Raw genomic sequence first — 15,606 nt, 5'->3', positions numbered from 1 at the left:
CTAATGTTTCCTTCCTTGATGTTTAAATTTTCTAGTCTACTGTGGAGCAAATGTAAAGAATTTCCCTCTTCGATCAACAAGGTATTTTCTTTCTTTCTCTCTATGTCGCTGTCAACCCATCTTTCTGTGTGGACAATGTTGATATGAACTCTTAACATGTTAACTGCTGCCGATCAATTGTTAAAGAATCCACTCTGTTGGGTTCATATGTTCATAATTCTGATTCATAATGTGCCGGTGCCTCACAAACCTCGCCACACGTCACTGCGAGTTGCTATAAATATGATGAAACATTAAGAAGGAAATTCCTGAGGTTATCTGTGGACAAAAACCGGTCCTTTTAGTGCATTTCCTTGTTTTAGATCAAGATATAAACCTCTCCTACTGATAAGAACAGCTGATTCACAACACGCCAGTAAGCAACACCCCTGATAGAATGTCAGAGCTGCCATCGCGTATTCTCAGTGTGAGCTGAGACTCAAGGAAGAGAACCACCTGTATGGAAGTGGATGCTGAGGAGCTTCGTTGTGCAATTAAGGTGTGAAACCTTTTTAAGTTTTTCTCTTTTGAGCCATCAGTCTTTGGCGATACTCTTTTTCTGACTGTGCAGAAGGTGTTTCATGGTCGGTGTCGGTGAACAGGGTTACATTCTTTTTAGCTTGGTTTGTGTGGTTCAATGCTGATAAAAATCTTTTTTATTATGGGCGTGATTTAACTTTACCTTTACATCACAGTTGTCTTAGAAATGGAGGACTTGGATTTGGTTTGACGTAAAATTAAGAACTGTCTCCGTCTCATACGCCGACATTCATGAGGACTTTGAGGATGAAGTTGAAAGCCTCACTGATTTATTACCCAGATACCAACGAACGCCACAACACCAGCTTCAAATGGTTTCCCCCGGGAGCCTAATCTGGACAGGGTTTGTGATAAATTAAGTTCTTCTTCCATAAAGTGTTCAGGATCATGTTATTCTGGATCTTCACTCCATTCCTTCCTTCCGTGAGGTGATTTCACCAGGAGCATTCACTTCCAATAGCACGATAGAGCCGAGGACTGAGCAGTATAACATCATGAAAAAAGAAAGACATTGCAAACAATTGGTGTAGAACTGGTTCGCATGTACTTTCAAGTATTTTTTTTCCCCCATATATTTTGGATATTGTCTGGCTTTCAAATAAATGAAAATGGGATCCTGAGAGTTATTGCAACACTTGAGCAGTCACAGAGTTCCACTGATAAACATCCCAAAGCATCAATGGCTGCCTTTCTTTTCATGTTTATAAGAAGAACTCAACTCAACTTTATTTATAAAGCGCTTTAAGCAGCCGCAGCTGAGACAAAGTGCTGTACATTGAAATAAAAATATAAGAGGCAAAAGAAAAACATCAAAACAATTAAAAAAAAACAAAAGTTAAAGCAATAAAAACAATCAGATGGTAAAACAATAAAAACATAAAAAGCCAAAGAATAAAAATGGGTTTTAAGACTAGTTTTAAAAAGAAGAAGAAAAGGATTGTATGCATCTAGATATTTGCCTCCCTAAACTCAAGGGTCAGAAACTCGTTGCCACTGTTAATACCGTCCCTGCTACTCGATGGCAATGCTACATTCTGGCAAAATTTGTTTTTGTGCTTTGTGTATAAGGATGACGTGTCATTGGACAGAGTAGAGACGCATGTCAAGTTTCAGGAACCAAAAAGAAGAAATATGTTTGATAACATCAGCACTATTGTTCATTGTTTTATTTACCACTCACCTTGGCTAACATGGTTCATTTCCTTCATGAGGGAAATGTTTGAGTCTCCACCCCCTTACCAGAACCAGGGTTTGAATTCCTCCCCACTATCTGTCAAATCTCTTTATCTCCTTCTATTCCCTAACCGCAACCAGAACAGCAGAAAAACAAGTACTTGTATGAAGAAAAGCTGAAGAATGATTACAATGTGTTTGACCGGTGACCCAAACATGTGGAAAATGACAGTGCCATTTCAGAGAAGACTCGATGTCGCAATACGGCCCCGATGTGAAGCGTTGTAGTTCGTCTTAATGTTTTCATGTGGTTTTAGTTGCCTCACGTTGAAGGATTTTATTTACTGATGCCAGTTTATGTGAAAAAGCTTGTGAAATATATACATATTCCACCATATTTTTTATTTTTCTTTAAAACGACTAGAACAATTTTAGGGTCTGTAGATCATTTGCAACCGACGCCACATTTCCCATGATCCTCTCAGATTCGCTTGGGTCTGCCATCTTTTATGTCTATCGATGCATAACAATGTATCTTCAATGGCGGATTCATGTGATTTTTCCCAAATTTATCAAGGATTAAATATTCCAGATGGAGTGCGATGGGTGTTGACCCCTATAGCATTTTGTTAAAATTTGAGGATGAGGTAGTTATGTGGTTGAGTCTAAATTACACGGACATTGTGAACTACTTCACACTCACTACAAGTTTTGTAACAGGGAGACAGATGAAGGCGTATAAAAGCCTCCCCTAATACTAGTTTGTGTCAGGATGGGTGAGGAATATTGTAGTTAAAGAGACTCACAAACAAAGGAAAATAATATTGGCCGGGGTAAGTAAACGAAGAAACTAAGAAAATGTGTTTTTTCAGGGTAATCAGGCTAGTAATGGACAAAAAAAACGTACCCTTCACAAAATGCTCTACACATACATGTGTGTGTATTTGTAGCTTGTGGTTTTTATGTCAAATCTGTTAATTCTTCCATTTTTGGCCCGTCACGCTGTTTAACAGTAGGTAAACTAAAAAACGATCGTCGCAAGCAGAATTGTTAGGACAACTGCACACGTAACTCCCATTTTGCGCCTTCCTCAATGGTTACCGCAGTGTTGTGAATAAAAGTTGTATATTCTATAAAGCTATATATACTCTATATTCTACAAAGTTGTATAATTAGTTCAGGGAGGTCTACTCATTGTGACTGGAAGGTTCAGACTGATCTTTCCGACTGTGTGCCAAATCGCATATCCGTTTTTCAGATCGGTGCACGACTTGTCAAGATGCCGCCAACGGTGAATATTAAGCACATGTTCATTGTTTTGGTCACTGTGCTGCCTTTGACACTGCTCCTTGTTTCTTACCGCGGCACCATCGCACCTCTGCTCGGCGCAGGACAAGGTAATATTTGTCACAGTTGTATGAAACAAACGAGTTCACTATATATCTTACTTGTTTAACCCTCTAATGCGCAGTAGTTACCACGTTTCCTCTGTGTCTTCGAAGAAGGGAGGGGTGTCCGACCCCCTGGATTAAGCTCTTACCACCAGACACTGAAACCCGCATGCAAGATTTTACTATCATGACAAATGAAGATCGTCTGTGTTGGGTGGAAGCCCAACATTAATCAGAAATGAAAGTGTTTGAGAGGAACATCATCATCCATACACATAATTGGCTCTGCAATCCACCTTTGCAAATTAATAGAGATTATAATTGAATTAAAAATTAAAACAACTCAAATTATCTGAAGAAAATCTCTGTGAGCAATGCTTTCTCCGAACTGCAAGATGAATTAGATGAGCATACATCAGCTGGATGAAGCACAATAAAAAAACATTTACTCTATCTGACGAGGAGCTTATTGTCTATGTTTTACTTCCTGAACAGATATCGGTATCTTAGGGAATTTCTTCCCGAGGGGGAACAAGGTCACCATTAATAATGTCTACGTTCGGCCTCCGCCCTGGTCCGACAGCCTGCCCTCGATCTACGTCATCACGCCGACATACTACCGACTGGTGCAGAAGGCGGAATTGACACACATGTCCAACACTCTGCTCCACGTGGCCAACCTGCACTGGATCGTGGTCGAAGACGCCGACAGAAAGTCCAATTTTGTCCGTCGCCTCCTCGACAACACGGGGCTGAACTACACCCACCTCAACGTGCATATAACTAAGAAGCTTAAGTCCAGGGGCGGCGGCCAGAGAAACGTGGGCTTGAAGTGGCTCCGGGACACGTTCAGCGTGAATGACAGCCGTCCTGGAGTCGTCTACTTCGGAGACGACGACAACACGTACAGTCTGCAGCTGTTCGACGAGGTGAGGGGATTGTTACATAACCAGACCTTCACAAACTAAGTGATTGTTGCATGCTATATTTCATTCAAATATGGTGCAACGTGCAGAAAATAGGTTTAAATGTAAAAAAAATGTCCTTAAAGTCAGAGACTGTCGCATTTAATTTAACTTCTGATTGATGCAATGTGGATGAGGTTAAAAGATTGAAAAGAAAAAAAAAAGAGGTTTTTAAAAAAGACAGGTGTTGCATTCATTGTTTCAGTTTTATATAATGGAATCTGCAGAATAGGAGGAGGCTGAGTGGACTATTGCGTCACAGCGTATTCAGGCATGGGATTACTTTCTCAGGGAAGTAATCAGTAATTATTTCCAAGTAACTTGACCAACACTGGCAGGGACATACTGAAATTTCTTCTAAAGCTCACATGCTTGATCCTTCAGCAGAACAACCTTGATTGAAGTGTTATAAAACAAAGGTAAAGCATATTTATATAAAGTTGGGAATGGAGATGCTGCTGCAACAAAGCTGATGGAAAAGTGGAGCGGTTGGAGACATTGAAGAGCAGCAGGAGTATTGTGTAATTGTCATTAAAACTTGCCATTTCTGTTGTGTCCAGCTTGTTACTTGGACTTTTTTTTCGTTGTGACCAGCGCATCATTTCCCGCTTCCACATCCATTCCACGTGTCTTTTGCAGTATTTCATGGAATTTCACTTATATTAAATGAATGACTGGTATGTCTATCTCTGGTTTACCTTTCAGATGCGCTACACTAAAAAAGTATCCGTGTGGCCCGTGGGCTTTGTGGGTGGTGTGCGATTCGAGTCGCCCAAAGTCAACGCCTCGGGCAAGGTGTACGGCTGGAACGTTAAATATGCCCGGAGTCGACCCTTTGCCATTGACATGGCAGGGTTTGCGGTGAACCTGCAGCTCATTCTGTCCAAACCTGGAGCTAACTTCAAGCTGTATGGGGTACCATCGGGCCATCAGGAGACCAGGTTCTTAGAGGGTCTGGTCACTCTGAGCGACCTGGAGCCTAAAGCTGAGAACTGCACCAAGGTGAGAAAGGGAAAGGGACGTTTTTAATAATAAATAGCAATATTTGTTCTTGGAGTCATTGGAGGTCTGTAGAAGTGGATACTTACACACCCACATTGGTGAGGAAGCAAATCAGTCAATCCGGGAATCATTTAATAGCAATTTCAGTAAATATATTAAGAGTTGCACGGAACATAAAGTTGTTGAGCTATACCCCCCCCCCCCCAGTGTTTTTGTTTCACAAAGTTATTTTAGATGACATTTCAAAAACAATACCACGGACTGAACCTATGAAGTACCTCTTAAAGTCCACAGCTCATCTTAAATGCTCTGAATACACACAGTGCAGCGTTTTCAATCAGGATATGCGTATTAGACTCGACTCACATTGACCTTTTCTCTGCTTGTATCTGCTTTTCTTCTTCCCCACAGGTTTTAGTGTGGCACACTCGCACGTCAAACCCATCAATTCCTAGAGGTTATCAAAACCCGCGCATTGAGACATGACACCTTTAACCTGACCCAGGTAATACTCCGTCGAGGAAAGTCTCTGGAGGACGACTGCCTTTCGGCACGTTGATCGTTTTAAGGTGGCGGAGCAATTATGGACGACCTCAGCTCGTATTTGCTCCACATCTTCTCCCACTTGTGCGTGTTGCTCTGCAAATGATGCAAATGCTGCCAACCACAAATCTCAATGGTTTGCAGTAAAGTGGAACTTTGTCAAAAGGAATTGTGTTTCTTGTGCTTTGATTAAATGGAATTTTCTCTATTTATAACCTTATCGCTATAATTGCATGTCATTCATAATTGCTGAATAAATTGTCTTTTGAAATCACTCCATCATCTTTAGGGTGGGGTTTTCAGAGGGAAATGGGGGTGAAAATATTTATATACAGGGTGGTATAAAACTAATTCCTGCCTTGATATTGATCGAAGCAACTTCACCAGCAACAAACACATTGACGAGTCAAAAATAACTTCTCCCAGCAGAATAGACCTAGAGCAACAAAACTAGAACATGATCCGATCCAGCCTGAACTAAAATGTAGAAAATGTTAAAAATAAAACTCAGTCCAACAGTTTGTTCCTCACAGCAGCAGAAGCTGATCTCATTCTGAAGGCATTTAGATTACAATGATTACAGCTCAGTTATGGCGGCTGTCAGAAAAGCATCGGAGTAACAAGAATAAAACTGGCTGCGTAAGCCGTACAGTGACCGTTAAATCATGTCTTTTGCAGCCGTTATTCAAATCCAGAGTAGTTATGAATGTGTCAGCGAGGAGCACACTTCTCACTTTTACAATTTCGCATTTGTATGAGGTGACAGACTCGGGTTGACTGCTGTAAAATTGAGTTATGCCACGAGTCATTGTGTGTAAAATCTCTCAGTAAGCACCCACACAGCAGAAATGTACATTTGTGAGTCGTGAGCTGGCTGACAGACGCGTCGGCCCCTCAAGCGGCATGTGAAGACGAGGAAACGGCCTCGTCTGACAAATACGAGGCGGCTACTACAGCGGTTAAACAACACATCTGAAAAATGTCTCCCAGTCAACACAGCTTGTTAGCTCGGATGCTGTGTGAATCAAACTGATGTTTTGCACTTCCTGCAGAGCTGCGAGTTCAAACCCAAGCATAACAGGAGCACCGTGATCTTTTCTTTTCTTTTTAAAAAAAAATACTTAAAAATACCTGACGTTCAGATATTTCTTCTCTCCGCATCGTAAGTGTTAATTTGCAACACGCGTGCTCACATTTATCAGCAAACAAGACGCTCAGAGAACCTTGGGTATTTAACGACGGGGGCTTTTCCACCCTTCACCTCTCATTTCCACGGGAATTCATTAGAATCTGTTTACAGGAGAAAGGGTGTTTTATTTTCTCTCCCACTCTTTAATTAGTGTCAGCCTCAAGGTCGCTTTGACTTCAGAAACAATATATGCATGGGTAAGCAAATACAAAGAATCACAGTGAATAAAAAAAAAAAACCTGCTGTGATAGGAGGGATGGGATGAGATGAGACACGGCAGATTTTTTTTGAAAGGCAAACATTGCATGGAAGAGAATCCCCTACTCTTCTTTTTCCTCCACTTATTAAAGCCCAAGTTCATCAAACACAAAGGAAATCCCTGGCACCGTCAAACTAATTACCGTCCCGACTGCAGCTAATTAATTTGGAGGTGGTTTGCTTTTGATGAACGTGCGGCCCGGTGACACATCATCATCATCATCTGTACCGGCTGCAGGAAGTGTTGCCTCTCGCCGTCACACCAGCTGTGCCTGTTCTACTGGCTCGCCAGGCTGAATGGGTGGAGGTGGGGGTGGGGGTGTGGGGTGGGGTGGGGGGGTCACAGTGCTTCACTCTATCACAGCGAAGCTGAGCGCCATCGGAGGTGACAGCGAGAGAAGGAGGAGGTGGCCTGTTTCCTGCAGACTCACCACAACGATGGGGTGGTGGAGGGTGTGTGTGTGTGTGTGTGTGTGTGTGTGTGTGTGTGTGTGTGTGTGTGTGTGTGTGTGTGTGTGTGTGTGTGTGTGTGTGTGTGTGTGTGTGTGTGTGTGTGTGTCATGGTAACCACTGATGTGAGGAGAAGGATGTTCACCTCACTGATCCCATCATGCAAACCGGCATCCTGATACACGTTATTCGATCAGCCGGTGTCGGCGACGGCTTTCTCAACCTTTCGTGTCACTTCCTGGCGTCATTCGTCACGCGCTGAGTGAAAACAAGTGAATTCTGTCCACGCCTCATCACACAAACTTCCACACAGCTCACTTCAGCTCGAGATTATCAAAGAAAGTTTTCATTTAACCATGGGGGCTATTCTCATACAGCTGAAAAAAAAAGATGCACTGACAGCGTGCACGCATTTCAGATCTTCTGCTCCAAGTGAGGCATCGTGGGAGTGATCAGTTAATGCAGATATTACAGGCCGAGGTAATCAGATTACAGCCAAGAGGGTAAGTAGAGAAAAATAATTTTTGGGATCATGAGTACACATATTTCTGCACAATATTGGGCTTTTTAGTTTAATTTTAATATGGAAAAAGACTCTTAGAATTGAAAATGGATCTGGACACATTTTGGTAACGAGAATTTAATCAACCAATAAAATGTACTAAATGCTGTTTTCCATAAAAATGACTCTGGGCCCAATTTACAAAACAACATTTTAAATAAAGACACGTCGCGTTTGTGTTTTTGTAAGTTGCACATTGCAAAATGTTTGAAAACGAGAGGAAGTACTTCCTCCTCTTCCCAAGATGGGCATGTGTGGGCGGAGCCAGTCCAGCTCACACAGACACTGCAGATTCTGAATGCAGCTCCTATGATCCAATATTCAAATGGAGGAAAATCTAGGAAAAGCTGGATTTGGGGCAAAAAACTTCAAAATAAAATATTTGTGGGCCAATGAGAGCATGTGAAAGTGTTGAAACGATGTATCATCGGAGATCTTTAAAGCGCCATGAGAATCTTCAGTATTTCAAGTTGAATTATATCTTGAATATCCTCAAGTTTCCATGCACGTCAATCCAGAATGTAAGGTCATGATGTATTATATAAATATGGACAAAGTATGGACCTGCTTTCCACTCACAAATGTTACATTCTTCAATCGGCTGAACAGCTACACATGCACAGCTCTTCCAAAATACTAATTCCATACAGAAAGGTCTCCAAGTCAAACTGGAGAAATTCTCACTGTCAGGTCGGCGTGAGCCCTTATACACCACTGTTTACCCCCCCCCCAACAAAGTACCATTACCTCTGTTAATGATAATACAACTGGAATTATTATGCCATGAGGCATTAATTTGTGTACTTAAGTTAGAAACACTTAACATACACTTTTTTTTTTTTGCAAAAATGTTAACAGGTGTAGCAGGTTAATGAAATGAAGACAACTTTATTTTGGGGGTACATTCTCTTTTTGTGTCTGTCTCACTCATTCATACTGGTCAGCTTCAGCTATGGTTTGTGGCGCTTGCATAGAAAATATGAAATAATCTTGCTTTTGGGTTATATTGATTCAAATTGCAGATCGCCTGTTAAATGGAGGTCATGTGGAGTCAATTCCTTGAAGAAACAAGCAGATGTTTGGCGAGAGGAGAGTGCACTGGATTTTACAGGAAGTGAATTTAATAATAACATGATGTTTAGGACAAAAGAAAATGATCACCAGATGATACACAATCCGGAGGATTACCACTAGTTACTCCTCGAGGGAGCCTGATTGTCTGGCGTACAAACTGTATCTTGGCACTGCCTCCAATGGCCTCATTTCATTCAACATGTCTTCTAAATATGTTTTAATACATCTTTAGCTCTAGTTCTTGGTTTGGGGACAAGACGTACTGATACTATGGATTTTTATTTTCCCATAACTGTCATAAACTCAAATTGTTGCATAAGAGTGCCTGAAGTTCCAGGAGAAAATGGCTTGTTTCAATAAAAGGAGGGTGATGAACTCTGATTTAATGCATGAACATCATGAAAATAAAACTAGTTCGCTGAAACATGAGTGATCTCAAGCTTGGCATGCAAAATGTTTTTTGCTTAATAAATCAGATGCTGCGAGTTAAGAAAACTTGAAATATTAGCTTACAAGACGTTTGAATTGAAAACGCATAATTTTTGTGTTTTCATTTCAGAAAGTTTTAGGCGTTTATACAGCAATGTTTTGAAAATGATGTGCGTTTCCATGGAAAATGGCAGAAAGGCTGAAAACGATCTCGTTTTGATGTTGGGCGCCATTGTTTGTAACCCTAACCCCTCCACATTGTGATATTTATTTCCTCACCAGAACGTGTCAAACACACAGTGAGGCTGACGATACAATGATCTAATGTCAAGATTTGTCTTATCATGTGAAGTTTTTGCATTGAAAACCTGCAGCTGCAGAAGCTGATTGACACAATAGATCACAATACAGATTTTAAAGCTGTCGCTTTCTCTAGCAGGGATCTAAAAACGGTCATCTTTGTTGCATTTGTAGTAAAAAGTACCTTATTAAAAAGCTAGATGTAAACTACTCTGCACTACTGAGGAATCTAGAATGATCTTTGCAACCTCCCTTGTATGTAAAATTAAATTTGTCTCCACTGATAGACATAGAAGGGGACAAAATGGGACGGGTACACATTTGAAGCACTTTATTCTTTATTGAAGTTGCTATTCTGAAAGGCCAAACTTCTTCCCCACTGATAAACACTGCAGGGCTTTAATAAACACGCCTAAAAGTCTGTTTAAATTCAGCTGCTGTTGCTCGCGCTGGCAAATCTCTGCTGGCCAAAATGACTTTTCCGTGTACAAAGAGGGAGACATTCTCAGATAATAGTAATTGCAAAAATCCCCACTGTCTGTTCAAATGTTTGAGTGGAAATAAACGGCGCCAATCTGCATTTAAACAATAGAACTTATCTGGCACAACTTGGCGCATAACTCAACTTTTTTTTTTTTTTTATGTTTTTCCTCCACGGAAAATAAACAAGGTTAAATGAGGAAAGAGGCAGTGTGTGTGTGTGTGTGTGTGTGTGTGGATGTGTTATTCTGCTTGATGATTTAATTCTTCTTCAGACGAAGTGAAATATTTCTTACTATGACTCTGCATTAAAACAGAAGCCCGAGTTGGGAATCTAATCTGAGAAAAGCCCGCAGCAGCAATAACAAAGAGATGACACGATCAAACGAGATAATCTTGGAGGTGCATCAGTCTAAACATTAATCAGAGAGGAACAGGCCCGGGCTTCCTGTAGGCTGCTGCAGGCAGGGGGGGGGCTTTGTGATGGATGGCGAGCTCGGCGCAGGAGATTCATCACTTGCTCTCCGATGGGCTAAGCATGCTCACATTTCATTAGCATCATAAATTAAACCCCCACCCCCCCAAGGGAAAGCAGGTGGCCTCAGACAGAGACCTCACCGCCATGACAGCGAGGATGACCACGGAGGCCTCGTCCCCGCGCTCGTGTCCCTGCAGTGCATGCTGGGAAAAGATCAGCATGTCTTTTATCAGCTGGAAAAACAAAAGGCTGAGGGCTGAAGGGATCCCGATACCAGTCGCGTGTCGTACGCGACATCATCTGGCAGCAACGTCAGCGACATCGTGTGGCGGATAGCGACCGTTTGTAGATTCTTTAATATTAAAGAGAATGAGAATGTTCTGCCAAAATATCAAGAGAAGAGCGATGGTTCTTACAACACAAGCAAGTTAATCAGAAGAGACGTTTGGAGCAGCACAGTAATCCCGATGTTGATCGTTTAGTCTTACTGCTTGGTGGATCCACTAAAACTGAGCCGTGCTACACGCTACATGCTAAAAGAGTTGCGAAGCTCACAGACCGGTGATGGTACACATGATTAGAGTCTGACTGATACGCCCACTAACAGGTAGACGCTTTATACTGCAAAGTGACAAGAAAATGAGAAACGAGGCAGACGAAACATCACAATTTCTATTGAAATGCATGTGGCAGAAAACCTCCCATTTTCTACCATCGTTAAAGAAGTCCAGAGTGAAAATGCTAAATAGTGTCTCCGTCAAGGTGGGGTTGCTAAAGGACGGCGGTGATCCGGTGCAGTGTGAGGCACTTTAAAGAGGGTGGAGAAGGGAGTAAAACTGGTTTATGTAAGATGGGATGAGATGAAACTTTAATGATCCCCGCAGGGCAATTGCATCGTTGCAGCAGCAGAAGTGCCGAAAAAGAGAACATCAAATAAAGCCCCGGCTCTGATATATATAGTGGCAGGATGCAGAGAGCGGCACAATAAATACCTGTGTTTACATGAAATATCACTTACTGGAAGTCGTTTGCTGCCTGGTCACGGTGGGCGAAAATGTATAGGTACACGCCGACGTGCATGAAGAACCAGATGAATATATGATGACGTGTGAAGTACATTCACGAGGAGAACCAACAGGTCTGAAATGAGATGCACAATTCGGGGCAGCTGAAACTCTCCTGCAGACGCCTGCATGGCAACGCAGCATATGTATTCCCATAAATATGTCACACACAGTCCAATAAATGTGTCGCACGCAGCCTCATAGAACAAGCGCGTGTATTATTCCCCCTCCCGACACATGCACCGAGGAAAGTCATTAGTTTGGCGCGTGGCGATGGAGTGGCATGAGAATTGTATCTCACACATATTGTGCTGAAAATGTGGGCGTAAGCGGTGAGAACTCTCACCTCGCAGCAGGAACACGGTTGGAGTCCAGGTTTGGTGTTTGTTCTCTTTTACTGGTTCATCGACGATGGTTGACGGTGTTGATTAGCCCCATCGCTCCGTCCCCAAACCGCCACACCTTCGGTCGGGTGAATACGTTTGATCTGGTTTGATAAAATCAAAAAGAAATTAAATGTCCTGTGCATGCTCCGGTTTCCTCGCTCAATCTGAGGCTAATTGGTCCCGTTGCAGCTCCGTTGACATGAAAACGCATTGTTTTCGCATTTCCGTTTCGGTAATATCGTTGTTTTGAAAACGATGTCCGTTTAAATAGGAACATCAGAAACGCAGAAAATGATGCATTTAGCAAGTTTAACCACGAGTTGGTGCCGTTGTTGATTTTTGAAAGTACAACACGTGCGCAGAAAACAATACGCGATAAACATGAACGTTCACGTGGACAGACGATCAACTTGGATTGCACGTGCAGAACAACTATTCTCTATGTCCGTGGTGCGCATGCACAGTCACAGCATTTCAGAAAAGTTGAGTTTTTTCCCATTTTCACAGAGATGGAGCATTTTCAAGAAGTTGCCCATTGAACCAGACAAGCAGGTACTTGAAGTACTCACAAGAGTGTATCAGTGATACGCTCTTTCATAAATCGATTTCAAATATCTGAAATAGTTACATTGTACAGCAAGGTATTAGTTGTGACTTGGATAGCAACAATAACAAAAATAATAACTACAAAGAAACTAAACATTGTGCTGCTTTAAATATTCCTCGTTTCAAATGTGAAATTGTGATTATTATATCTATTATCATTTTCAAATCTTTTTGAAGTCACTCAATGGGTCATTAATGGTATATCACACCCTGCCCAAAATGTAAAGTATCAGTTAATGCTATTACCCAGACTTAATATTATAGCTCTCTCTCTATATATATATCTATATATTTATTAATTTTCTAAGTTAAGTTTTATAGATGAGGTTTCAGTAGTATTTACTGTACTAACACACACAGCAAAGCAGGACGTCTTTAGAAGGTGTTAATGATACAGATGCCGTCCAGTACAATGGAACAAGCAGCTTTCTGTGGAAAAATACATAAATTAGATTCTCAGTAATTAAACGCTTTAACACATTTGAATGCAGAATGCTGCTGAATGGAAAGAATAAAAAATCCCAGAAGAAGAAAGAAGATTAATGTGAGGAAGTCCAGTACGGCGGACAGTCAGCAGGTTTGTTTTGGCCAAAGCGCCTGCAGGTATCAACTCACTTTATAGTGTGTTTGGAGATGACTGCCGGATAAGTTAAGAGTCAACACAACGCCGGTCGACGCGCGTCGTAAACAACCGGCCCCGCCGTTTGCTCGCAGGTCAAAAACGATGTAAAACGGGTTTTTATTGGCGAGCGGGAAGGACGAGGGGCGACAAGGCGGCGAGCTCTGAAACACAGCCGAGAACATTTCCTCTGGCACTCGATGACACTTTATGAACAATGAAAGTATAAAGAGGCAGAGGTGGAACTGATGGAAATAAATGGTACATTATCATCTCGGGGAACTGGATCAATATGTAATGAGGTTTAATGGGCCAGAAAAGTGTCTAATAGAAATGATGGCTGCGCCGTTCCTGCCATGCAAACATAATGAAGCCAAATAAATCTCCTTTCCTTGAGAGCACTTTGCCTTGAGCACAAATGACTCAGGAGGGCTGGTTTTATGACCCCTGTTTGTGTAAATATGTAGCCTGCAGTCTGTTTGCCCTTATTATGCAATTCTGGCTCCGCATTAGATTTTTCTTGCTGAGGGAAACGGCTACGTTTGTAATGCAATCCCTTTAAGAAGCCTTTCCAGTCATGCATTTTGTCGTTGCTCTCCGAAGGCTTTTTCTTTTTCTCCCCGTATTTTGTAAACAGTCTGAGGATGATTGACGTCCTCCAGCGTGAACACGGGAAAGTTCGCGTCGGGGCCAAACATTATTTGGATCCATCATTACGTCAGCGCCAGGAGTCGAATGCAGTTTGTCACTGCAGCTATAATCACACACCATCACACAAATCAAAATAAACTGCTGCACAGGGAAACAGAAAGCACGAGTTTATTATTCCGTGTGAAATGTTAGGCTAACGGATTGACACACATAAACACGGCTGTGGCGCATGAACGAGGAGGGAACAAAACCATGAGTGAAAGACGATCAGAGAAAAGGTTTTAAGTCAATTTGGGTTTTCTAGTTGACGTTGCTGGTTCTCACTAGTTTTCTGTCTTATTTGTTGGACTTGTATTGTAGCTGATGGATTGTTGACTATGGGGGAACCAATTTACTTGTCTGGAGGTACTGGAGGGACATTTTCCTCAAAACGACGTCATGTAAAAGCAAAACTTCCCTAAAACGAGAACTCAAAAAAAAAAAAGAAGCTTTTTCATTTGAAACGCTGGCGTGTAAACGAGGCCTGATGCAGGCAGGCAACTTAAAACCAGACCCGTATTATAAGTAAAAAACCAGAGCGACACGAAACAAAACCACCATGAGGAAAACCAGAAACGGGTCAAAGCATGGCCACAACGTGCCGCGTTGTTCACTCGCATAAAGCGGCTTTAAAAGACGACCGCGTGGAAATAGTTCTACCTTTAAATAGAAGACCCACATATTGTATGTTTCCACACAGTCAACCGTCACATGGAACAGTGTTTATCTATTATCAGACGCTGAGCTCGTGGCTCCATGCTGAACAGCACTGCAGTGAAGTGGCTGTGTTTTCATTTCTCCTTGAGCGATCACAGGAGCGAGCGGAGTCGACGTGAACCCCGAGATGAGACTGATGGAGAATGAATTCTCTGCCAGGCCCAGCAACCAATAACTAACCGGCCGGCATACATTCAGTCTGCATTCCCCCGGCTCTGCAGGATGTAATATGGTGGGGTTCCAGCCCGTGCTTCCATTAATCACTTTTTCTCTCCGGGTAGCTGAAGTGCAGTGCAGTGCAGTTCAAACACAACATATAGTCCCCCCCCCCCCCAAAAAAAAAAAAACAACCCAACAACTAATGAGTAATATTCTTCCATTTGCATGTTTTTCAAGAGCGTTCTCAATATCCACGAGCGGGAACGATGCTGTCCGGTGACATTGTGTAAAATAAGATTAGTGAGGCCTCTGTGAGAGATTCTGCAGTTTCCAAATGAGTTTTATTTTAATGCTCGGCTTCCAGGCCGTGTACCGGTAAAATCTGAGGAGGATTTTTCATTATTTACCGTGTATTGGAGCAGCTGCAGGCTTTATCTGCAGATGATATCGTGGCTACAAATGGCCTGCTGCTCATCTCAAGGACTTCACAAG

General features: G+C 42.1%; 1 protein-coding gene across 1 annotated transcript; it reads left to right on the top strand.

The window, feature by feature from the left end:
* Nucleotides 1-3,031: 3,031 nt before the first annotated feature.
* Nucleotides 3,032-5,596, top strand: LOC308139589 (galactosylgalactosylxylosylprotein 3-beta-glucuronosyltransferase 1-like; the record flags this gene model as incomplete). Its single annotated transcript, XM_080509051.1, has 4 exons — nt 3,032-3,149; nt 3,639-4,072; nt 4,814-5,110; nt 5,522-5,596. The coding sequence occupies 4 exons, from the start codon at nt 3,032-3,034 to the stop codon at nt 5,594-5,596; spliced, it is 924 nt and encodes a 307-aa protein (XP_080365177.1).
* Between the last annotated feature and the right edge of the window lie 10,010 nt (nt 5,597-15,606).

This window comes from Blennius ocellaris (genome assembly GCF_963422515.1).
Source record: "Blennius ocellaris genome assembly, chromosome: 14".
Classification (NCBI taxonomy): Eukaryota; Metazoa; Chordata; class Actinopteri; order Blenniiformes; family Blenniidae; genus Blennius; species Blennius ocellaris.
Note: the sequence above shows the minus strand (reverse complement) of the source record. Positions and strands in the feature narration are given on the sequence as shown.